At 38.0% G+C, this 25,132-nt stretch overlaps 1 protein-coding gene and 1 long non-coding RNA gene across 2 annotated transcripts in view; one reads left to right on the forward strand and one right to left on the reverse strand.

Moving 5' to 3' along the window:
* SALL3 (spalt like transcription factor 3) overlaps positions 1-9,574 on the forward strand; it is a gene marked incomplete at its 5' end in the record, with an annotated part of 19,339 nt that extends 9,765 nt beyond the window's left edge. Inside the window, 3 exons of the mRNA XM_015854782.2 lie at positions 1-2,003; positions 2,220-2,560; positions 3,514-9,574. The exon at positions 1-2,003 is cut by the window's left edge and continues 928 nt beyond it. Of these exons, the coding sequence (XP_015710268.2) occupies positions 1-2,003; positions 2,220-2,560; positions 3,514-3,945 (2,776 nt within the window). The remainder of the gene's footprint in view (positions 2,004-2,219; positions 2,561-3,513) is intronic.
* Positions 9,575-15,968: 6,394 nt separating this feature from the next.
* The window catches only part of LOC107309754, a 30,044-nt gene continuing 20,880 nt past the window's right edge, over positions 15,969-25,132 (reverse strand). Inside the window, exons 4-5 of the long non-coding RNA XR_004306141.1 lie at positions 18,197-18,381; positions 15,969-16,743 (exon numbers count right to left, since the gene is read on the reverse strand). This is a non-coding gene — a long non-coding RNA (uncharacterized LOC107309754). The remainder of the gene's footprint in view (positions 16,744-18,196; positions 18,382-25,132) is intronic.

Consider the following 25,132-nt stretch of genomic DNA (forward strand, 5'->3'; position numbering starts at 1 on the left):
GATTACATCTGTAACACCCGTTTCAGTGTCAAACACTACAATCAGTGCTTCGCAGCCCCAGAATGCTTCGACTCCACCTTCCATAGGACATGGAAGCCTCACCTCGATTTCTAACCTGCCAAACCCACTTCTACCTCAGACTTCCTCAAATAGTGTGATCTTCCCCAATCCGCTTGTTAGCATCGCAGCAACAGCTAATGCACTAGATCCTCTGTCTGCCCTCATGAAGCACCGCAAAGGAAAGCCACCAAATGTGTCAGTGTTCGAGCCTAAGTCAAGCTCTGAGGATCCCTTTTTTAAACACAAATGCCGATTTTGTGCCAAGGTCTTTGGAAGTGACAGTGCTTTACAAATCCACCTCCGCTCGCACACTGGGGAAAGACCTTTTAAATGCAACATATGTGGAAATCGCTTTTCCACAAAAGGCAACCTGAAAGTTCATTTTCAGAGGCATAAAGAGAAATACCCACACATTCAGATGAATCCCTATCCTGTTCCAGAATACCTCGATAATGTGCCCACTTGTTCTGGTATCCCATATGGGATGTCGCTGCCCCCTGAAAAGCCGGTCACAACATGGTTAGACAGCAAACCTGTTCTACCGACCATTCCAACTTCCATTGGGCTCCAGCTGCCCCCCACAATTCCCGGTGTAAACAGTTATGGAGATTCTCCAAGCATCACTCCCATGAGCAGGTCACCTCAGAGGCCTTCTCCTGCTTCCAGTGAATGCACTTCCTTATCTCCAAGCCTCAACACATCTGAGTCAGGTGTTCCAGTGTCTGCTGAATCCCCGCAGCCCATTCAGAGCAGCTCGTCCCTGACCAAGGCAGAACCCATCAGTCTGCCTCCCGCAAGTACACGGCTTGGGGACCACTCTGTAGGTGGACAAGTTTCCACAGCTTCCACGTCTTCAATTCCAACCATTGTTACAGACAGTAGTGTTTCAACAAGCCTCCCAAACCCTGTGCTTCCAGCAATGTCTGACCAGTTTAAGGCAAAGTTTCCATTTGGTGGTCTGCTAGATTCTATGCAAACATCAGAAACCTCAAAACTACAGCAGCTAGTAGAGAACATTGATAAGAAGATGACAGATCCAAATCAATGCGTCATTTGTCATCGTGTGCTTAGTTGTCAGAGTGCTCTCAAGATGCATTACAGAACACATACAGGAGAAAGACCATTTAAATGCAAAATTTGTGGACGTGCCTTTACTACCAAAGGCAATCTAAAAACGCATTTTGGAGTTCATCGAGCAAAGCCACCACTTAGAGTACAGCACTCGTGTCCCATTTGTCAGAAGAAATTTACAAATGCGGTTGTTCTTCAGCAGCATATTCGTATGCATATGGGTGGACAAATTCCTAACACACCATTACCAGAGGGCTTCCAGGATGCCATGGACTCAGAACTTTCCTATGACGAGAAGAACATTGACACACTGAGCAATTTTGATGATGACATTGATGAAAATTCTATGGAAGAGGACCCGGAGTTAAAGGACATGGCAAGTGACTCAGCAAAACCCCTTATCTCTTACTCTGGGTCATGTCCTTCTTCACCGCCTTCTGTGATCTCCAGTATCGCTGCTTTGGAGAATCAAATGAAAATGATTGATTCTGTCATGAACTGTCAGCAGCTGACCAGTTTAAAATCCATAGAAAATGGATCAGGGGAAAGTGATCATTTGAGCAATGACTCCTCATCGGCTGTTGGTGATCTCGAAAGCCAGAGTGCAGGCAGCCCTGCAATGTCAGAGTCTTCTTCCTCCATGCAAGCTCTGTCTCCTGTAAATAGTAATAGTGAAAGTTTTAGATCAAAATCCCCAGGTCTAAGCAACCAGGAAGAACCACAAGAAATACAATTAAAGACAGAAAAACCAGACAGCCCACCACCTGCAGCTGAAAATGGAGGCGCGTTAGATCTGACATCCACCAACCCTGGAAGACCGGTCATCAAAGAGGAGGCTCCTTTTAGCCTGCTGTTCCTGAACAGAGAACGTGGTAAGTTTAAAAGTACTGTTTGTAATATCTGTGGCAAGCCTTTTGCTTGTAAGAGTGCATTGGAAATTCACTACCGCAGCCATACTAAAGAACGTCCATTTATTTGTACAGTCTGCAATCGTGGGTGTTCCACTATGGGTAATTTAAAACAACACTTACTGACGCACAAATTAAAAGAGCTGCCTTCTCAGTTATTTGAACCCAACTTTACTCTAGGTCCCAGCCAAAGTACTCCTAGCCTGGTCACCAGTACAGCGCCTACCATGATCAAAATGGAAGTGAATGGTCACAGCAAGCCGATCTCTTTGGGTGAGGTTCCCTCGCTTCCAGCTGGAATCCAGGTTCCTGCTGCACCACAGACAGTGATGAGTCCGGGGATCACCCCCATGCTGGCACCCCCCCCTCGCCGCACTCCCAAGCAGCACAACTGTCAGTCTTGTGGGAAGACCTTCTCCTCAGCAAGTGCACTGCAGATACACGAGCGCACCCATACTGGTGAAAAACCGTTTGGTTGCACAATCTGTGGTAGAGCTTTTACCACAAAGGGGAATCTTAAGGTAAGAGGCCAAATGCAACTGTAAAGGCTTGGGGGGATTGAGGTACTGTACTTGAACTTGGCCGATTTTAGGGCTAAATCTGTGTCCCAGAAACAGGAAAGAATGGAGATTCAAGGCTTGTTGTATGCTGATGTGTTTCATTTTTCTCCTGTGTTAAAGACAGGGACCAAAAAGAGGCTATGCAAGGATGTGTTCTTTAAAACTGCTTCTGAGTGTATGTGCACATACGCTGTATTTTGTCTGACAGACATGATGTACGGACAGTCAGCTGATATACATGCTCTGGCAGTTCTTGTGGAACAACACTGAAAAATAAACTCATTCTAAACCAGAAATACAGAACTCTCAGCAACTAGTGTGCCTGTCGCAGATTTTCATTTTCTATTCTGCTTTAAAGGCACTGAAGACTAGAAAGCAGTTCCCCACTGATTTACAGCAGGTCACTGCAGGACTTGTGCCTCTTATTCACACAGTCTGGTTAAACACCAGGACACAGCCTGGGGAATACACTTCAAACTGTCTTAAAGTTGATCTTTTTTGATATTACATTTAGCAAAACGATTTATGCATTTGATGTGAGTTAAAATATTAAAAGATGTTAAAAGGGGAAGGGCAGAAAAAATGCCATTTCCTAGCATGAGTAAATAAACTTGGTAATCTTCAGAATGAAGAATTTCCAGCTTGCATACAAGACTGTCTAAACCAAAGAAGATGCATGCACTTTGTTCTTTTGGTGCACACTGAAAGATTACTACAGAGCTGGATTTTCCTTTGCATAGCTTGACCAGTATGGCCTTAGAGCCATGTCTTAACTGGAACTGATTTGTTTCCAATGTGTATTTAAAAACTTTTTTATTTAAAAAAAGCAATCAATACTGTAACAGGGTCTCAGCCCAGCCACTCAACTGGAAGATGCTAATGTGAGGGTGTTTTTTGTCCCATTTGCATTGCAGGTGCACATGGGAACGCACATGTGGAATAATGCACCTGCACGCCGTGGCCGTCGCCTCTCCGTGGAAAACCCCATGGCTTTGCTGGGTGGTGATGCACTGAAGTTCTCTGAAATGTTCCAGAAGGATTTGGCAGCTCGAGCCATGAACGTTGATCCCAGCTTTTGGAACCAATATGCTGCAGCTATCACAAATGGACTTGCCATGAAGAACAATGAGATTTCTGTCATACAGAACGGAGGCATTCCCCAGCTCCCAGTAAGTCTTGGTGGAGGTGCCATCCCACCTCTAAGCAACCTTACCAGTGGCATGGACAAAGCGCGCACAGGCAGCAGCCCTCCCATTGTTGGTTTGGACAAAGCAAGTTCTGAAACTGGAGCCAGTCGTCCATTCACCAGATTTATCGAGGATAATAAAGAGATTGGCATAAATTAAAAGCATTCATTACAAATAACTGTTGGACCACTACTCAGCGCAACACATGTCCTGTTCCATGTACAGCTTTTGAAGTTAAGCATTAGTTTCCTGACCTAAATGCATAGGTTTCCCTTAAAATTTTACCTTTAGCAGAAATACCCAACTTTGTGGCTGCTGAAAAGTTGTCTTGCAAGATCTGCATGGTACTTCTTTCAACAGTGAGTTTGACTGTTATTGAGAACTGTGAAACCATTTAATGTAACAGAAACAAATGAACAAAAAAAAACATTGGATAACTTCATTAGAAACAGAAAGAGGCTAGTATACGTCCACTTTCTTCTTAGAAACCTTACTATCAACTGAGAGAGGGGGCTTCACTATGGCATTCTGTCACACTTGCTGGTTTTGTTCACATTAGTTAGCAACTTGGACTATGTTTTTAGGAATCTTAATCTCAAATAAGTGACTTAGTACCCCAATGCTGTGTATTATTACAGTATCCTTGTCTGTAGTATTTATAATGTTAAGACTATGCGGGTAACAGACAATATACTAGCCCCAAATTTAAATGAAGCTCTTGTACTGCAAAATACATCTGGTTATGTGACCTTTCTTTTTCTTTTCTTTTCTCTCTCTTTCTCTCTCTCTTTTTTTTTTTTTTTTTTTAAAGCAAGTCCTGTTTTACTATAAATAAGTGGTTTACTTTAATGCAGACAAAATTGTGCAGTTTTATTGGGAAAGATAGCATGCTTTTCATGTGCAAGTACCTGTCAGTAACAAACTTCTTTTTTAATTTAAGTCTTTGTAGCTGCTATGTGGACAGTTGTTCTATTAAATGAGAAAAAAAATAAAATAAAATGTAGTGTGGACTTTAGCTCAATGATTGGAAAACAAGTTACAGACAAACCTTAGCACCATAAATTATTCACAACGTAATAAGCAGTTGTGAGTAAATACTTCATGTTATCAGAGCTGTACAATAAAAAGGTAATGTTTGTATAATGTGGTTGCAAACTCTTAATTTATACTATTGCACTTTTAGTATTTTGTATTAGGGAGGTTTGTCTATAATTTGAAACTGAACTAAGATGTAAACTATTTTATAAATAGTACTTTGACTTAAGGAATAACGGGGAAGACCCTGTTACAGTTTCTTGTTTTGTTTTAAGGTCAAACAATGAGAGCTCTCTTAACTAAGCAGAAAAGCTGCAGAGAACTGTCAGATCCTTAGGAAAAATGGGCCTGCCATTTCTTAAATTGAAATGATTCATTTAACTTTCCTACAAAGCCCACTTAAAAGCGTGACTACCCCCAGCAGAATTCCGATAAATTTATCTTAGGAGTGTGATATTAATACAAGTCTAGGATAGATGACAGAGAACATTGCATAGATATAATTTTACTGTAATCTGTTCTGTCTTTCACACGTACCCACCAGAAAGATGTTGACTGCCTAATAATGTGGGGAAAAAAATAAAATAATAACTTTAGGGCAGCAGGAGCAGTAGTATGTTATGTGTTTATTTCCAACTCTCATTGATTATCTTCTCAGATCGCTCTGAAGCACAATATACTCTGATTAATCAAATATAATTTTATGTTGATTGCATTATTTCAGTTACACTGAGTAAATAAAGGGAATGGTTCCACTCATAAGTTAGGCTGGGGATGCTGAGAAGACTGGGGCTTAATCAAAACTTGAACAGTAAACATTTTGTGTACTACCTCATTTTTGTGCATTACAAGCTTGGTGGAGTCTGACACTATGAACTTTTGTCCAGCAGAATTGCTTGAGGGACATTATGGGTAGCTGGGTAACAGCACAAGAAGTTTTATGCCCCTGCGGAATGAATCAGACAGTGAGGTCTTCTCATTTAAGACTGAAAAATAAGACAATCTTTCTTACACAACAAAAACCGTTACTGTAAGAGGATGGTCTATTTCTGCCATCATGTAATGGAGTGAAAAGAGTTTCAAAGACTTACTAGCTGTTTGTTTCTACTGGAAATGAACAATGAACTTTATGTCTCCATTTTTTACAACAATGAGATAGATATATAGATATATATATCTATATATAAACAAAATTATGTATCTATAATGCCTCTACAATATAACTTTTTTTTTTTTTTTTTTTTTTTTCCCATGGTGTGTGAGTGGTTAGGGGTGTTTCAGAGCATTTTGAAAAAGAAAACTGAGGTGGCTTAATGTTGCTGTATTTCAGCAATTGAATGTTTTTATTTATCTGTGTCATTTTTGGTGTGACTTTTTTTGTTAGTATTTGGTACCATGTAGTGTTATCTTTATTCCCTAAAGGATGTGTATAACTTAAAAAAAAAAAAAAAAAAGAAAAGAAAAGAAAAAAGAAAAAAGCATAAAAGAAAAAAAAAGTTAAAAAGAAAAAAAGAAAAGAAAAAAAGGGGGGGGGAAAAAGGAAAAAGAAAAAAGATGTAAAGTGTTGTAAATAAGATGGTTGATGATGGTACAGTAAGACTGACCCCATTTTGTATTCAGGGTTAGGTCATTCCTCTCTGCATGGTGAAGAGACACTATTTTTATACTGTGATACCATGTAGGGCTAGGAGCCTCCCTGAACCAGCTGGGAATTGTTATTTAGATCCAATATTTTTTATTATTAAATCTTGTTGGCTTGACACACCTACTGATTGAAATGGATGTCTTAGTCTAGGTTACTATTTTTTTCATATGGAATTGAATAAAATGCAGGATGTAATATTATTTCTGAATTGCGTTCCTTGATTATTCTAATAACAGTCTGATATGAGAATAAGGTCACTTGTGGTAGATTGGTGTCAATGACTTCTAATCGTTGCATCTGAAAACTGGAATAAGGTTGACACCTTGTATTTAAATGCTGCTCTAATGTATATTAGCGGTGCAAAGGGTAGAATTATTCCAGTCTCCTTTCCAATAAAAATAAATCCTCATTGCATTTCACGCAAGACAGTAGAAGAAAAAAATATATATATTTTGAAGGAGGGAAAACAGCCTTTGAAAGTACTACTGCTTCAAACTGACTGCATTCTGCACACCTTTTATGTGCTGTTTACAACAGAAGGTTCCTTTTCATGTTGTTTAAACATCTACCTAAAATCCATAATGTACTGTATGATTTGAGAACAAGTTTATCAGAAGTTCAAATTCAAAAATTCAAAATTAAGAACAAAATTAACAGCTTGCATCCATTCATTCCAAATGACATATTCTCTACACTAATGCCTATGGCTTTTTTTCTTTATCTTTTTCAAGACCCCAATTTATCAGAGTGTGTCTAACTTTAACCAAATTATTTTTTCATGTTAATTTAAATGGAAGTATTTACATTCTTGATGCTAGGTGTATGACTAAGTATCTTCTGCAAAAACCTCTACATTCAAGCTGCTACGATCTGGCGATGGATGCCTGCTGCATTTAAAATGAACAATAAGTAAAAGAAAAATCTGAATTATCTTTTAGTGGCCTTGCTATAAAAATACTCTGTTTTATAAGGTCTACTCAAAGAAGGTATGAGTTTCCTCTGGTGACTCAACAGTAGGTTTATGCTTGTGCTTCTGTCCCTGCGTGCACATCTCTGAGCCTTGCTGAGAGAAAACCTGACATGCAAAAAAGGAAGGGGTTCTGATAGTTACAATACTGTTCAAAACAGAGAGAAAAGTTTTCTGCCTTCCCATCCTCCCCTACCGAATAGGATGAAAGCAGAAATGGCATCTATTGTTAAATAAGCAGTGGTTTATATTTGGTCTTATAGGAAGATGTTAATGAATTTGAATAATTAAATGTGTTACACAGGTAAAAAAAATGGTCTGGTGAATTACAGGCATTTAAAAATAGAGACATGTAGGAATTCTGTAATCAGAAAAAGATGCAAGTTACGGTGTTATGAGGAGAGAGGTTATTTTACATTGTGAAAATTTCAGCAATGCTTTCAAACTCTTCACTTTTTTTTTTTTTTTTTCCACAAGTGATTAGAAATAGAGTATTTATGACAAATATGTGACAGAATTACTTTTTCACCTGTTTTATTTCCCCTTTCTTCTGCATGTGTGTATTAGACTATTCCTTCTTCTATTTTGTCCTTTCCGTCTTGGCAAATATTTTGCATTCCTACTGCTGCATTCTTTTTGTATTTCTGTTGCCTTTAATTTACTTCTCTGCATGTACTCTGCCATTTGGAAGATACTGTGGGTTTTTGTTGTGTTTTCTCCCCTTTTTTCTCTAATTCTGTGAAAGTCAAAAGATGTACCCTTTTTTTTTCTTTTTTTTTTTTTTTTTTTACCTGCATGTAATGCTAGCATAATGAATGATGAAGTAATCAGTGATACCATCAGGTATGTGTATAGCTCACAGGATGTGCTAACGATCATGGCACAGAGCAGCCACAGATATTCAGGAGAATGGAGACTTTCATCTTAACTTCACCACACCTGCTGTTACACCGCTGGAAACTCCATGGCCTTCAGTGGAGATACTCCAAATGATTAGCTATATAGTATATTGAAAGTATGTCTAGACAAAAGTATTCTGGACTTTATTTTTAAAAAGAGGGAAGAGATAACACTTATATTTTAGTATACACTGCAAGATTGTTCCCATTTTAAAGGAATTCATGAAATCTGAATCGAAAAAACATGACTGTGCCCCTTAATATAGAATTTGATGTGAGAACATCATGTGAATAATCAGTCCCTTCTCATCTATATGAGTAAAAGAACTTGTAACTTTTATGTATAAAATAGAAAAATGTGAAGAGCTTGCTGTGAGATTGCTACACAACATGCACACTACCACGCAAAAGCTTTTCCTTTGCATATATGAAAGGTATTGGCAGATTAACTAAAAAGAGTAAATCTTGTGCATGCCACAGCTCCAACGCACAGTATTTTATTTTTTCAAAAGGCAGAATGGATCAATCAGTTGACAGAGTGACAAAACTGAGAGCCAAAAGCTTTGCGTTGTGCCACTGACATAATTTAGAGAGGCGGGCAAGTCTCTAATTAGACTCTGATTCTACCTGACAGTTAAATACTCCTGGGGCCCCTGGGAATCTGGGGGTGAACTCCCTCTGCAGAGTCAAGTAGCACCTTGTAGAAGTGGGATGAGTTGCACTGTCAGTAAAGATGGGAAAACACTTTTGTACCTACCTCACAGGGATGTTGTGAGGAATAGTTTTATGTCTGTACAGTGTTGCAAAGATGGAAAATGCTTGGTATTACTGCTGATTTTAGAGAGTTTACAGTACAGGTTCTATTATTTATTATTTGTACACCAGTGGTACCTGCAGGCTTCAGTCAGGACTGAGCGCCTTGTCCTAAATGTCGTGCACCAACCTAGATGAAATTGATACAAAATTTTACTCAGTAACATTTTCCAGTGGGGTTTCTTCGTTATCAAGTATCTATTTGATTACTCTTGTTGGCCTCATTCAGTTGTTCAGGCATTTGAATGGATTTTATCCATTTTTTGACTGCAACCGAGTTATCTGGTATTACATTTTGTTTTGACTTGTATTGAATTTCTTCTAGAAAAAGCACCAATTTTCTATGGATATGGATAATCTAGAGTCAAATCTTGCTATCAGTGGAATTCTACTGTACCTTTTGCTATTAAAGCTAAACATTAAAATAAATGTGTGTGTATATATTATTATACACAAGTATATAATATACATGTACTTATAAACATGTATGTTTAAAACCTTTTTAGCTGCTTAGAATTAATTTCAAAACGTGTATTTTGTTCAAGCGTTATCTATCTCAGATGCAATTAAAACATCATTAAATGGTGCTGGCCCTCATTAAAGGCAAATGAGATATCATGATAGCAAAAGACATATCATTACTATGATTATATTTCTGTAGTCTTATGAGTAAAGTTTCTAAGCTACAAATGTGTTTTAAAAAAAAAACCCTTCATTACATCATAAAACTCTTTACTTAGTTTATGTTGAAGTAAACTATTATATCAGGATGAGTCACTCACTGTATATAAGTATGTTAAAATAAATTATTATATGATTCCAAAGATAATGCTTGCTATCATTTGGATGTGGAAAAGAAAGTAATTTGTTTCCCAGATTGGGCAATGATACTTAATATTTTTTTAGACATACAAATTCATAATTATCTGATTTACAGTGGTATACAAAGTAATCTCTTAGAAAATGGTTCATGTGTTAAATATATTAGCTCAATTAATTCTATGGATACTCTTGTCTTTTTGTTTGTTTGTTTGTTTGTTTTGAGTTTCAGGGAAATTTTGCTTTAGATTTATTTAAGGCATCCTTAATGATGTTAGCTACTGATTTCACTTAGGCATCTTATGGAGTAAAGGTAGAAGTAGTGATGGGCAAATCTCTCATTCTTTTACTTCTAGTCATGGGACTGTATACTACAGAATATAGACCTACAGGTATACTAAAATAAGTAATGTAATAAAGATAGACTGATGGTAGAGAGTGAGATAATGTCTATACTGGTATTCCTATAGCATTACCTGTTGTTTGCAGCAAATAAAATGTGCACATAGAAGAATGCAATCATCAGGAGAGATAAGCACGTTCATTTGTTTTCCATCACTTTATAGTGACAAATGTGTCTGACCTAGGAGGTCTGGGTTGGACTTTGTTTTTTAAACATCCTTATTAAGAACAGTTGGAAACAGTCATCTCAAAAGTGGTGAACACTGTTTGTTTTGTAGGTAACGTATAATTGGACCTTACCTTCTCATTTGTCTGTATTCCACTAAGTGACACATTCCAACAAATCTTCTTAGATCACTTAATAGTTAGAATTTAGCCCTTCATGTAGCTTTTAGTCTACCATCATCCATTTCCAAACAAGTTTGCTAAAACCAACAGGGTATCTAAGGTATTGGCTAATGTATATAATGGGTAGCAGAATAAAGTTCCCTGTGCGTTTTGGAAATTTGCTTAAAAGAAAATTCAGTTGAATCTTCAAACTGTTGTTAATGTATCTTGTGTTACTTAAATGATGTCTATTCCATCTTTTGGAACTGTCTGGGCCAGACTGTGGTACTTGTCTTACACTGCCAAATGCTCCACAGTTTCCTCTAGGTAAACTAACGGCATGTCCCAAGCAATATTACTCATTGGAAGGACATTTTTATAAATGTTATCAAGCATCCTATCACAATATCTGCATACCAGCTCTGTGAATGTTATCAGTCTCATTCCTACCAATGAGACTGATAGCTGGGGACATCTTTCTTATTCCTCCACTCTACTTTCCTCATGAGTTCACCAACATTTCTTCTCCAATGATGCATTTTGTTTTTCTCATATCTGTGGTTTGATTACATTTCTGTAATGATCACGCTCTTCCTGTGTTTCTTTTAAGACAGATTGGATTTACAACATCTGTCTTGTATTATATTTAAATTAATGTCTTCTTTAATTTTGGGACCAAGTCATTTTGTCCATATTCACACCTCCATCTAATTCCAGTCAGTTTTTCTTTCTGGTTCTATGAGTAGGAGGTTCTGCACAAGAATAAATATAGCAACATTCAGCATTCTGAAATTAAAAATCAAAGTGCTTTTCTGGTTAGGAGTACTACACACTCACATATTGATGTGTTCAAGCTTTTTAGCCCCAGTGATGAGTCTATTATACGTATAAGTAGTTCAATTATTAAGCCCTTTATAACTAGAGACATTTTCACTCTGCTCTTGGTTTTCCATACTTTTCTTAAATGGTGGCATGGAGTTTTCCCCAAAATCTTCTTCAAAATTACATTTAACTAGTGGCCATTTTTTTTCTGTGCAACAGGTAACTTGTAATAAACAGTAAACCAATTCTACTGTTATTTCAGTGGAATTATTCACTTAAACTTCTGAAAAAGAATTAAATCTAAAAGGAATACAGTATGTTAATTTTTCCTTTTAAGTTTAATTTAATTTAATTTTTAATTTTCCAGTGCTTAGTAACAAAAAAGTAAAAGGATCATTTACCATACAAGAAACAAACATTAGAGATAATATTACAATATTAGTGTTAAGCAAAAATACGGCACAGAACCAGAATAAAAGACAACAAGAAATACAAAAATGTTTGACACACCAGCATGAGTTGTTTGTTTGTTTGTTTGTTTTTACTGGATACTAAAAAGACGCAGAACTGTACTCCTAAATGACTAACACAGCAATCAACATTATAGAATCATAAGCCTTATTTTTTTTTTCACAAGTGATTGTTTCTCTGAAGTTAAGAAGGACACCTAGTGGGATATTAAGCAGCATTTTGAACAGGGCCAGCTTCTCATAAGAATTTCTTATTGGCTCAGGAAATACCCTGTTGTTAGAGTGGGAGAACTGTAAAAGTCAGAAGTCTTGTAGAGTCAAGATTAGTGTGTGTGAATTTCCGAAGTACATTTCCAGTTTATCTATCTCTGCTCCAGGGTCTTAGAAAAATATGGAATGCTTCAGTATTTCTAAAGCTTATCATAGGATTTCAAAAGAGGAATAAAAATGACTCTTAGAACATCCTGATAACAGTGGCTATAGGAAGCCTCATCCTGATTTTTGCTACGCAACACAGATAACTATTCTAATTCCTATAGATTCACTTCTGATTTACTGGTGTAACCAATATTAAAAAGCCAGTACTGGCTAAAAGATCACTGTTTCACAAATCTTAGTGCATATTATCTCTTATAACCCACAGTACACATTGGAGCAAATATGTCATATATAAGGCATATCTATACCGCTGTATGTAACAGGTGTGTACTCGTTCTAGAGTCTCCATGGCCCAGAAAAAGTAACATCCATACTAACAGACTCTCTCACTCCCTTGAAAAAGGAATGGTTAGAACTAAAGTCAATACTGGGATTGATCTCCAGCCCACACAATATTCTAAATTCCATCTGGGCTGATGATGTCCTGACCCTCCTGCCCTGGCCCCAGTTGGTCTGGGATGATGGCAAAGTGTGCAAGAACAAGCTTTTCTATACTGAGGATGAAAATGCTCTTCTATGTTGTCTTTTTCCAGCACACCTTTACATATATCACTTTTTAAAGTCTTTGGAATGAAATCCTTATTGGATTGCTCTTTCCAGCATCCTTCTGTCTTACTGTTAGGAAACTGACTTTTCTGATATGGTTTCATAGTTCTCTTGACATGCTCCAGTGGTTTCATAGTTCACTTGTCAAGAAGAAGGGCTTACTCCACCAACTCTTGTGTGACAAACAAATTGCTTCTTGTCGACCCTAGATTGCTGTACCCCTAGATCCAGTTAAGATGGCAAAATGTCTTTTAGGACTTGTTTATTCATTTTTTAATCTAACTATGTAATCGAGGTAATTCTTGTTCCAGCATAATATACATATGATTATTTGGGAATAATATTTCCTGAATACTTATGTAGACTGAGAAGTCTCCTAAATAATGACTTCAATTAGGCTAAGATACACTGTGTAGCAATTCAATAACAAAAGTCCTGGGAGGTAGGGGGAGAAGAGGATTGCCAGTTGCTTAACACAGTATGCTGGATGATAACAAAAGACTTCGTGCTGTGTCATATTTGGCACATGCTGGCCTACAGTTATGCATAGCAACTCCTAGGGTTTAAGTAGTTCTTTACTAAGGTTTCAGTCAAGAAAAAAGTAAAATAAAAAGCATGGTGTGCAACTTAGTAAGACAGCCACCTCCATTTAAAAACTCTTACAGGATATTCAGTCTTACAAAACATTAGCATGGAAGATAACCAATTCATCTTCCATTTCTGCCTAAAAGTAATTGATAATGCTTTTATTTACCAATTCACTGACCTAACCACAGGCAGCTGAACTGAGGTTCTAACTTAAAAAAAAAAAAAAAAAAAAAAAAAAAAAAGAAGAAAGAAACAAAAGCTAAGAAAAACTTTCCCAAAACCTCAAATGTTTACAGTTTTGCACAGCTGACCTGGGAACTGCAGTATATCCAACATGTAGATTGCATTTCTCCTTCCTGTTGTTTAAGGGATTTGAATATTTCCTCTGGGAAGGTCAGTTAGCTGCATCTTTAAATTGGCTAAACATTCTATCCTGTTCTTAAAATGAGTATAAATATATGCCAGATATATTTTATTTTAAAAGGATAATACTTTGCAAAAATGTCCAGAAATCTTTGACTCTATAGTCCAGTGGGGCTGCTCTTCTCTCTTTCTACTTGAAGTGCAATCACTTCCTTAGTAACCTATTTTGTAAAACATAGGGACTTTGCTCATTTCTGAGAGAATAATCTTTTAATATTAAAAGCCTATTTCAAAAAACTATAATGACTGTTCAAATGAAAACTTTGGCTAACTAAGTCAGAGCTAAAAGCAGATTTCAGGTAATTTGGGATGAGATAACATTCACTGTCTGAAAGGGTGAGAACTTGTCCACTGCACGAAAGAGCGAGACCTTAACAAGGTATCAGAAAGCAGAAAAAAAAATCCCTATTGATTCCAATATAGACTTTTTGTTTTGTTTTTAACTCATCTATATTCCAGTTCATTAACCTGGGGTAAGCTTTCCACATCTTACATTTGACTTCTACTATCTTCATGCTGATAACTGGCTTCTTTGCATTTCGTTTTGTACATTGACAACTGGTACTTTTCTGTTCACCGTATGCATTACTGAATAACAAGCTGTTGCGTAAATGGTTTGTCTACACAGAAATGAGAAAAACATAGTCTTTCAGTCTTTTTAGGTATCAGTTGATGTACTATTTCCATTCTTCTACTCAGCTGAAAGGGGTAGGATTTTCTCATTTTTTATTTCAGTGTATGCCTTGAAATGATATACACTCACTGAATGACCTCCTGTTTGATAACTTGTTCTCTGTTCTGAAACAAAACAAGAGCAAGTGCTGGATTCTGCACATGGGACTGGACAAACCTGGATATATGTAAGGACAGTAGGACAGAGGGTGGAAAGCAGCCCCACGGAAGGGGAACTGGAGGTTCTCTGATGGCAAGTTGAATCTGAGTCAGCAGCATGCCCTAACAGACAAAAGGGCCAGCCAGGTGAGCAAAGAGATTGTCTTGCTCTGCTCTGCACCAGTGCAGTCTCACCTCAGGCATTACGTGCAGTTTTGATCATCAAAATGTGAAAAGGGAATAAACAATTAGAGAGTGTTTAAGGGAGGTCAACAGAGGTGGATCTAGAGAGCAAGATGTATGAGAACCAGCTGAGATCATTTGTTTTGTTCAGCCCAGAGAAGAGGAGGCTGAGTGGAGACCTCATGGCAGCCTACAGCTTCCTCACGAGAGGAGCAGAGGGGCAGGCACTGTGATGCCAGAAACAGGACCCAGAGGAACAGTGTGGAGCTGTGTCAGGGAGAGGATCAGGCTGGGTATTAAGAAAAGTTTCTTTACCAGAGGGTGATCAGGCAGTGGACCAGGATCCCCAGCGCAGTGGTCACAGCGTCAAGTTTGCTAGAGTTTAAGAAGCACTGGGACAGTGCTTTCAGAAGTATGGTTTGTTTTTTAATTTGGCCCTCCGTGGAGCCAGGAGTTGGACTCAGTGATCCTTGTGCATCCCTTTCAACTCAAGATTTTCTCTGATTCCATGGAAACAAACTTCCATTAGCTAACTTGTGTCCATGTATGATGTTTGTATTTCTCCTGGATAGATGTATCCACATTAAGTATTCTTCTTGTGGTTAATATGTAGGAAGTGGGAGGATATGTTTTTCTTTCAGAACAATTTTAGTTCTTCACTAATACCTCAGTACTAAAGTGGTCAGAAAAGGTGGCTTAAATTTACTGCAAAAGCTGGAGGCACAAACTGGCGTCAGCAGCCCTACTGAAAAACCGACCACAGCTCAGAATAAATTAAACAGTAGACAAGAAATAACACATAAATGGACACAGAAGAAGAAGGAAGGAAGGGAGGGAAGGATGATACAAAGAAATGATGCTGAGATATCCAGGCTTTTAAAAATTTAGGATAAATTATATTTTTATAGCATATCAACAAAGAATATAAGACATCAGATAATATATATATATATTTCCTGCAGATTGCTCCCATTTCTCATGTACTAGTCTCACAAAACTGGCCCTACTACAAGTTTCAATTGTTGATGTGACTGTTGCAAGAGCTGCATTTGACAGGTTTGTTGTATGTTGGCTTTATTTTCTTTGAAGAGTCTTGGTGGACTTCTTGAGGGAGGTTCTTATGAAGAGCTGCCGAACACTCAGGGAAAGAGTATAGGATGGGAAGGCCAAAGGAGTGCAACAGAGTCAGTATGGATCTGCTTAGCTTGCTTTTTAGAGAGATCAAAAGACTGAAGGAAAGACTGGGAAACACCTACACCTCAGAAAAGATGGGGAAAAAAAATAATCCTAGGGATGCAGGGGGAACTCAGCAGGACTCCTAGACTCTCAGTTATCAAACTGACTGTACCCACATAAAAGTCAGAGAGAACTGAATAGAAAAGAGTTTGTTTTGTTTTCTCTAACTCTCTTGAGGATATTATTTTTTATATTTAAAATCTTGCTCTAGCTGTTACTCAAATAAAATTTAGTTTTTCTGAGCTTAAATTCTGAGGTGAGGAGAAGTGCAGGAATGAGTCAGATCTGACAAAGAGATATAATTAAAATAAGGCTTGTGACTTTCAATATATGCACAGTAGTGCAGTTTACTTATGCCACTACAAGCTCTAGAAGATGCTGTCTCCTCTCATTCATTCAACCAGCATACATATCCGCCAATAATGAGAAGACTGCTTCCACACTGTCTCAAGCTTCTGTAATTCCATATGTCTGAATCATGTGAGGTAAGTAGGATAGGAGGAAAGCTAACATCTGTCCAAGAGAAAATAGTACTGGTGGAGATGTGAGGTAGTAAACAGGTGGAAACTATACAGTATAATTCTCTATTAGTTAATATTGTCTGTGCTTGGTCAGAGGTGAATGTATTTCTTCTAATACGTAGCTCATTACAGTTAACTGCCCCCAGGCTCTTTTCTGAATCTCTGACAGATTTTGAAACTAATCAGGAAATGTAGCTAAAGGGGAGCCTGGCTATCCACTCTCATAGAACTGCTTCCCAGGCAGGACAGACTATAATGGAACCTGTAGCTGCATTTGATTTCAGATACATTGCCAGATACAATTCAAAATAGCGGTTCTGATAAAGCAACAAGCTCCAGGATTCCTGCAGAGCTTTCCTCAGCAAGTACATTCACTGAAGTTTGTGCTAAAGCGATCACATACACAGCAGCAAAGGAGACAGTAGGAAGTGAGGAGGGGTTCACAGCTGTTACATCTGAGACTCCATGAGTCTGAATTTGTTGGTATTGGAGGCATTATCCCTGTTGCTTCTCTTCAACTTCTGGGAAAGCATGCATGGAAGGGCTGGGAAATTAAAATGGCTGCAAGTGAGTGAAGGTGTTTCTAGTCTGGGCAGGTAAAATGGATTTACTTATGGATACTGGCTGATGCTACTCTTGCACTTGTGCAAGCATCTTTTCAACCTATACTCAAATCCAAACATTTTAAAATTGTAATTAAAAAATAATACACATTTTTAAAAATTGTATTTAAAGAACAAATGAAGAAAAATAACCACCCAATTTCTGGAACACTTGTACTTTCCAGTGATGGCTCATGTTTTCCTCTGCCACCACCATATGAATTCAGCTGTCTGGGTTTCTTTCGTACCACTTGCTTATGCCAGTATTAGGACCGATCTGCTGATCTTATGCCATTAAGTCTCTGAGTCCATGTGCATTTTTTACTCTCTTCACCTACTTGTTTTTTTCCCTTTAGTTACTCCCACTGTTTGCAAGACTTTACAGATTTAGCTCTGCTGATTTAATTAAATCTACCTATGGAAAACAAAGACATGAGATCTGGCAGCTCAGGGAGACAAGGTGGTCTGTTACTGAACAGAGTGATGCTTGAGAGGTGCTATTCTTTAGGCATCATCATGATCATCAGATAAGGAAGAATCATATGACACACTGCAATAATGCTTTGAAGAAAGTGAAATTCTAATCCTTTCCCAACATAATCATAATGATGTAAATGTATCTCTTTATATTATGTAAAATTGATTTTTCTATCCTGTTAACAGCAGTACATTTTCTGTTTTGAACACATATTTCTTCGCAATTGAATAATTCCCTCTGAGTATGTGGTTGTTTCTCCTCTCCTCCTTTCTTTAAGCACATTCATTTTTTATTTATTTTATTCACCATCCTGACCCTTAGTAAGGTTAAAATGATTATTCAGTAGTTGCGAGCTGTTGAATTACCTGCCTTTTGTTCCTTGGTCTATTTTGTTGTTAGTGTACTCCATAGACGCCGTTGACTCAATTATCACTGATATTGTTAATCTCTGGACTACTCAAGATGAATTCTCAAACTGTATAAAGATGACATTGGTCTTTTCTATTCTTAAAAGACCGATTCTTTTGACAGAAATCCAGGAAACTTCAATCTGTGAATGAATAAGGTAAAAAGGACAAAGTAATGATGTGATACCTTTTATCATACTGACAATGTAACTTGATTCTGTTACAACTACTCTTAGGAATCTAACTGATACCCTAGTTAAATAAAAAGTATGGCAGCTTTTATTTTATGTAACAAAAATCTAGCTTGTTCTTGCACAGTGCTGGACCTTAGCTGTCAGAATTTGGTCAAAGGTGCAAAGGGCTGTACTCCATTCTCAAAAGCAACTTCTGCACTTGGAAGTCTAAGAAGCCACACAGATGTCCCATGATATGAAGAAATTTTAATGATAAAGCTATCTTGATTGGGGAGAGGACATGATGGTTAGAACCAGTAAAGTACTGTACTGAGTTCTCACAGGAAGGCAGGTGTGCTGGAAAACAAGTGTCTTACAAACTCACTAGACTTTTCAGCAGCTTGAGCTGAAGTAAAGTCCATGGTTTGAGATTTTTCTGTAGAGACTCAGGGCAAGCCCTAGGTATATGTATTTGTTTCATGCCTCCTAAGACGTTAATGCATGAAAATGTAAATTGGAAGGTGCAGCCTCATTGTAACATTTGGAGGGAGGATGTGCTTCGGCTACAGCCGCAGTATAAGGAATCATGAGGGGCCCCATGGATACCTACCTACATTTTAGACTCCAGGTTACATAGAGACAAAAGTAAGATATAACCATCTTTCCTTCCATTTCAAAGAGAGGTATTTCAGGTGGCAAGATCATAATTTCAAGGATGCATCATTCTTTTAGGCCTGTCCTACGTAACCAGCTGAGGTAGGGCTTGTGTCCCTTTCAGGCAGTGTATCAAACTGTTTCTCACCTTCACACCTTTTCCCAGTTCTCTTCAGCAGAGCAAAGCAGTGAGCATTATGAGCAAAAATCAAAAGGAACAACTCCAATCAAACTGTGTGGCAACCAAAGCACAGGTTAACCCAGCAAGCCATCCCAACTCAAAAAGCATTTAATTCTCATGCCACTGTTCCAAGCCTGTCACTCTAGATATGAGTAATATTCTTCGTGACTCAAGATAGTAGGGACTGCACAAGCCCGGAGGTAAATATCACATCTCAACACAGACAGAACTCTAAGCCAGTTAACCCTAACAGTGGCTTTAGAGTTACACCTGAACCAGTGAGAGCCGTTGATGGTGATAGCTCCTTAGAATATAGATACATTCCCATGCTCTTACCTCTGTAATTGCATCTTAACAGGATATCACAAGAAAAAAAGACAGAAAATCGTAAGAATGAAGACTCCTCAGACCATATCACCACTGCTACATCTAATTTCCTCAGTTACTGAATACCTTTCTCCATGACATTACACTTGCCTTTCTGATGTATCAGATCTTCCTTGATGGGCTTACAAGAGTCATCTCAATAGGGTGAAGGTTCGTATCCTTTTTCCAATTGCTTTGTCAATGTCCTCTTTCCCCAGAAAGGGATTCCTCTTGCCTGGCTTCACTTCCCACTAAATCCAGGCTGCTGGTCCCATTATTCCAGCAGTGGATCAGTCAGTTCACGATATGTATTCCTGGATGACAGCTCAAGATTTTTCACGTATCTCACAGTTCACTTGTACTTTGGGATCAGACAGTTATTGCTTCCATTTTGACTGACTCATCTGATTCTTCCACCTTACATCTTCATGATGGCCCTGCTTCATCCTCATCTTCTACCATCTTTTCCGTCTTTCAACTTGTATTGAAATAGGAGTTTCTTTGCTTACTAAACAGGCTGACTTTCACAGGCGATATAGGTATATATATTGTCTTGTGTATTGGCATGACTGATACTGGCACAGACTGGTCTTCTGATTAAACTGCAAGGCCTGTAGCAGCAGTTGGAGCAGTTGCAGGGCCTACTGCACTGTCACCAAATCCAAAGATCTCTTTCCCTTGTTTGTGCTGATTAATGTTGAACACACCTAAACCCCAGCATGTTGCAGTGATTTGTGCCTCTCTAGCACTGCCAGGGTGACAGAACAACTTTTCTAAATATTTCATGAGTTTTTCAGGATTTTGTAGTTGTTTAGGAGTGAAGATCTGAAGCAATGGTGTTGCTCACTGTTCGTGGTACCTGCCCATACCATCCCACACTCTTGGCCACTAACAACTATTCAGCCTCAGGGCCTGAAGGATATTTGGAAATAGTTGTTTAACCTTAAACCAAACCTGAAGCACATTATGTGGGTAATTGGAATGTGTTGGTTTGAACATTCATGCTTTTCTCCCCCATAGCCTGGTTCCCCAAGAAGACAAAGAGTGAAATTATTAATAGTTTCCAAGATATGGTTCCCAAAGTACAAAGATGACTGCAATACCAAATACAAATACCAGATTAGTTTCTCAAAGAGCATTACACCATACAGAAAAATGATAAGCTTCCAGCCTCCAGAGATGGTAAAAAGCACAGCTGGAACATACAGAATCATGGAATCACCAAAGCTGGAAAAAACATCCAGGATCATCCAGCCCAGCTGTCCATCTATCACCAATATTTTCCCACTAAATCATGTCCCTTAGTACATCTAAACTTTTCTTGAACACTTCCAGGAATGGTGTCTCAATAACCTCCCTAGGCAGCCCATTCCATCACCTGACCAGCCTTTATGAGAAAAAATTTTTCCTGATGTCCAAGCTGAATCTCCCCTTGCACTATTTGAAGCCATTCCTTCTCATGCTACCACTTGTTACCTAGGATATGAGGCTTACCCCAGCCTCTCCACAACCTCCCTTCAGGCAGTTGGAGAGAGCAATAACATCTCCCCTAAGACTCCTTCACACAAAATAATCCCAGTTCCCTCAGCCATTCCTCAGAAGACTTGTGCTCCAAACTCATTCACGAGCTTTGTTGCCTTTCTCTGGACATGCTCCAGGGTCTCAATATCTTCCCTGTAGTGAGGGACCCAAAACTGAACATAGTACTTGAGGTGCAGCCTCTCCACTGCTGTGTACAGAGCAACAATCATCTCCCTGCTCCTGACAACACTATTTCTGATACGAGCCTGGAAGCAATAAGCCTTCTTGGCCACCTGGGCACACTGCTGGCTCATGTTGCATTTAGCATCAACCAACACCCATAGGTCCATTTCTTCCACAGACTTCCTGCCTCTCTGGATCAATCCTGTAGTATTGCCTGGGGCTGCTGTGGCCAAAGTGCAAGACTTGGCATTTGATCTTGTTGAACTTATAACCATAGAATTGTGGAATGTACTGGGTTGAAAAGGACCATAATGATCACCTAGTTTCAACCCCCCTGTTACATTCAGGATTACCAACCACCAGACAAGGCTGCCCAGGGCCACACTGATACTGACTCTGAACGCCTCAAGGGATGGGGTATCCACAACCTCCTTGGGTAACCTGTTCCAGTGTGTCACCACCCTCTGTGTAAAAATCTTTTGTTTAAATTGTGACAGACCTGAAGTTAAAAGCTTGCATAAAGGAAGTCTCTAAAATTTGATGAGTTCAAATTTTAAAATAGCTACCAAAGTAAGTTTTCACTCCTTATGAATTTCATTTACTTTGCTATTTTTTTCTGAGTCATAAGATCTTTGCTTGCTCAGAAGGCAAAAATATTTGATACCGTGTTGAGAATGAAAGCTTTTAAATTTGAAGTTATCCTAACTGCCATTAAAACAACAGCGCTGCTCAGAGAAAATAGCCCACAAAATGTTGCATTTATTCTGCTGTTGTATATTCTGTGTGCTCCTTTCCTAAACTGCAATTATTTACTTGATTTTAAACTGAATCTTCTTATGTATATCTATGTCTGCTAAGACTTCTCTGGTTTTGCTTGAATCACATCACATTTAAGCACTACTGAAAATATAAGACTGACTTTACTACAGTTACTCGTATTCTTTTTTCCCATCAAGTTCTTTTGCTTCTTATATTTGTAGCTGCTGTTTGCTCTTCTTTGCCTACTATAGTATATATTGTGTCCCCATGCAGCCCTGTCTCACTCTTTTTCTTTGCTGTATCTACTTCCATGGTACTGATGGCAGAGAAACTACTTTTCTTCTTCTTCTACTTCCTCCCACATTTGTCTTAGAGCTACTGAATTGGCAGTCTTCCGGAGCTCACCCACTGACTGTAGTAAGATGCAGGTTCAGCCCTCCAATCTTGATTATGTTTAAGAAAGAAAGAAAAAAAAACCCTGAAATACTTGCTTCTCTTGGTGTCCTCTAAGTGTCCTGTGCTCTGGTTGCCTCAGCTTTGTGGTTTCCTTGAAATAGAGGGCTCGTTTGAGTCTTTGAGATAGAAAAAAAGTAGCAACAAATGTATTCACAGATTTGAGTAAGAATTTGTTATCCTGGGATGAGTTGTCTTGGGACAGAATTTTTCCTGATGTTCATAATAAGTGTTTAAGTATACCTGAGGTTGAAAGTGGTGTCTCGAAAAAAGAACATAGAGAAAAAAGTAACATTTAATAATTTACCTTCCAATGGTTAGATGATTATGGTTGCAAATTCTTGAGAATAAAACTAAATTTGTCCTTTTTATTTTTAAAATGAAATGTGAAATAATATAAATAAATAAATAAAATAAATTTTCTTTACAGAAAGTGTAGTTAAGTACTGGCGATTAAGACGGCGATTCATCCACCTTCCCAGGGAGGTGGATGAATCGCCATCCCCAGATGTGTTTAAGAGCTGTTTAGATGTGGTGCTCAGAGATATGATTTAGAAGGGAGTTGTTAGAGTTAGGGTACTATGGTTAGGCTGTGGTTGGACTTGATGATCTTCATGGTCTTTTCCAACCTGGGTAATTCTATGATTCTATGATTCTAAATAAACTGATTCAGTGAGATAACTGAAGTTTTTCTAAATGAGATGTTTTGCTTTAGGGCAGTGAGGAAGCCACACCAGATTTGAGGTGATTAAAGGCACCACTGGCCAATGTCATTACAAAACAAAAGGATAGTTTAAGGATGAATGGAGATTCCAAGGAACTTTTATCCAGTACTATTTTTTATTTTTTTTTTAATGTTCAATAAACAAATTGCCATTTTACACTTCCTGATAGTGGAAAATTATCTTGCTGAAAATTATGTACAGTTCAAATTTCTTCTCAGCAGCAACTCTAAAATTGCACTTAAGACTAATAGGCTATTTACACTTGTAACTAAGCAAGATTTGGTCTTCTGTGTAATAATTTTTTACAATATAAATTGCAAAATATTTATCATGATAAATATACCAGGGCTGAAACAAATAATGTACGTTAAGTGGGAATAAATATATGTTTGATTTCTTATTTTTAATTGCTGATGCAAAACAGGTTTCCTTTAAATGTACTGATTATAGGATGCATGCTCTGAAGACAGTATAGAGTTTTCAAAAATACATGAAGCATATTTACATCAGTTCTTAAGTATCCTCATTTAATAAGTAAAAAACAGAATCATTAGAGTTTAAAAAAATAAAGTTTAGAGCAAAGCTTTCTACCTGGCTATAAAGCTCACCAGAAAGTGGCTGTGAGATAAAGAATCCAAAGACAATGCAACACTTTGAATGAAACCATACTGGAAATTAAGGTAGTGATCTGCCTCTGTGTGAGTGAGATAAGGAGGATGGGACCAAACGATGCATAAGGGAAGTCAGAGACCTTCCTGTCTGTGTGCAAAAATGTTAAACTTACAATTCTTATATTTAAACCTGCAGATGTATCAGTGCTGATGTCTAGCAATTCAGCCAAAGAATGAAATGATTATCCAACGTACTGGTCAAAAGTGTCTGAGCTGCTTGGGCAAGTGACTGAAAACTTCTATATAGGAGATAAGGCCATAATCAAGAGCAATTATGAATGATAAAAACACTTTGGGGATAAAGTGTATGCAAGCATTCTTAAGCCACACATGAAATATCAGTTAGTATGTGTGAATACGCAGGGGCTTAGGCCCAGACGGATTTTTACAAGCTGGCTGAGAGAGTTATTGATACAAGCCAATTTAGCTGCCCCAGTTGTGCTAGCATCTGCCAGGAGGTTTCCTGCTAAATAAACTTCTACTTCTCCCTTTCTGTGTACTGTGCTGGTGGGTTGTGTAATTGTTTTTGTAATAAACAGGCTCCTTAAAACATCAAGAATTGCTTCTAATCTGAATTACCAAACTTCCACTCTGGGAATATATATCCAGATTACACTGTGCTACTTTTGAAGAGGAGACAGATGTTCATGGCTGTGAAACAGATATTTCAATATATTGTTTTTTCCTTGCGCAGTTCACTGCTCAGCCAGACTTCAGATAGAAGGAAATAGGCATATGGACAGCTTTTAAGTCCTGACAAAGTGAGTATGTTTGCATAAGATCAGTGAAAGTCAGATTGTGGTATTTGCAGGAATGCAAAAATGAATAAACAAACAAAACAAAAAAAACCTCTTAGAACATTTTCTGCTGTATCTGCAAACTATGAAATAAATATTTTCATGTATAATACAGTAGGTGCATTTCATTTTGTGACCACCCGAAGGACACAAATCAACCATAATTTCTGTTTGTAGCCTTTATTCAGGCTTTATTTTTTATTTATGAACAGACAGTCATCCATACTTCATTCTCTGAACATATACTTAGAGCTCATGTGATTTATCTTGCATAGTCATCTACTAAACTAAAAGTATCACACTGATAATTGAACACACTGGACAACTGAATACTATGGGTCCATATGGGGTCCAACTGAGGTTACTGAAAGATCAGGCAAAAGTGCTTGACAAGCTATTTACATCATTTAC

Source organism: Coturnix japonica, chromosome 2 (genome assembly GCF_001577835.2).
Source record: "Coturnix japonica isolate 7356 chromosome 2, Coturnix japonica 2.1, whole genome shotgun sequence".
Lineage (NCBI taxonomy): Eukaryota > Metazoa > Chordata > Aves > Galliformes > Phasianidae > Coturnix > Coturnix japonica.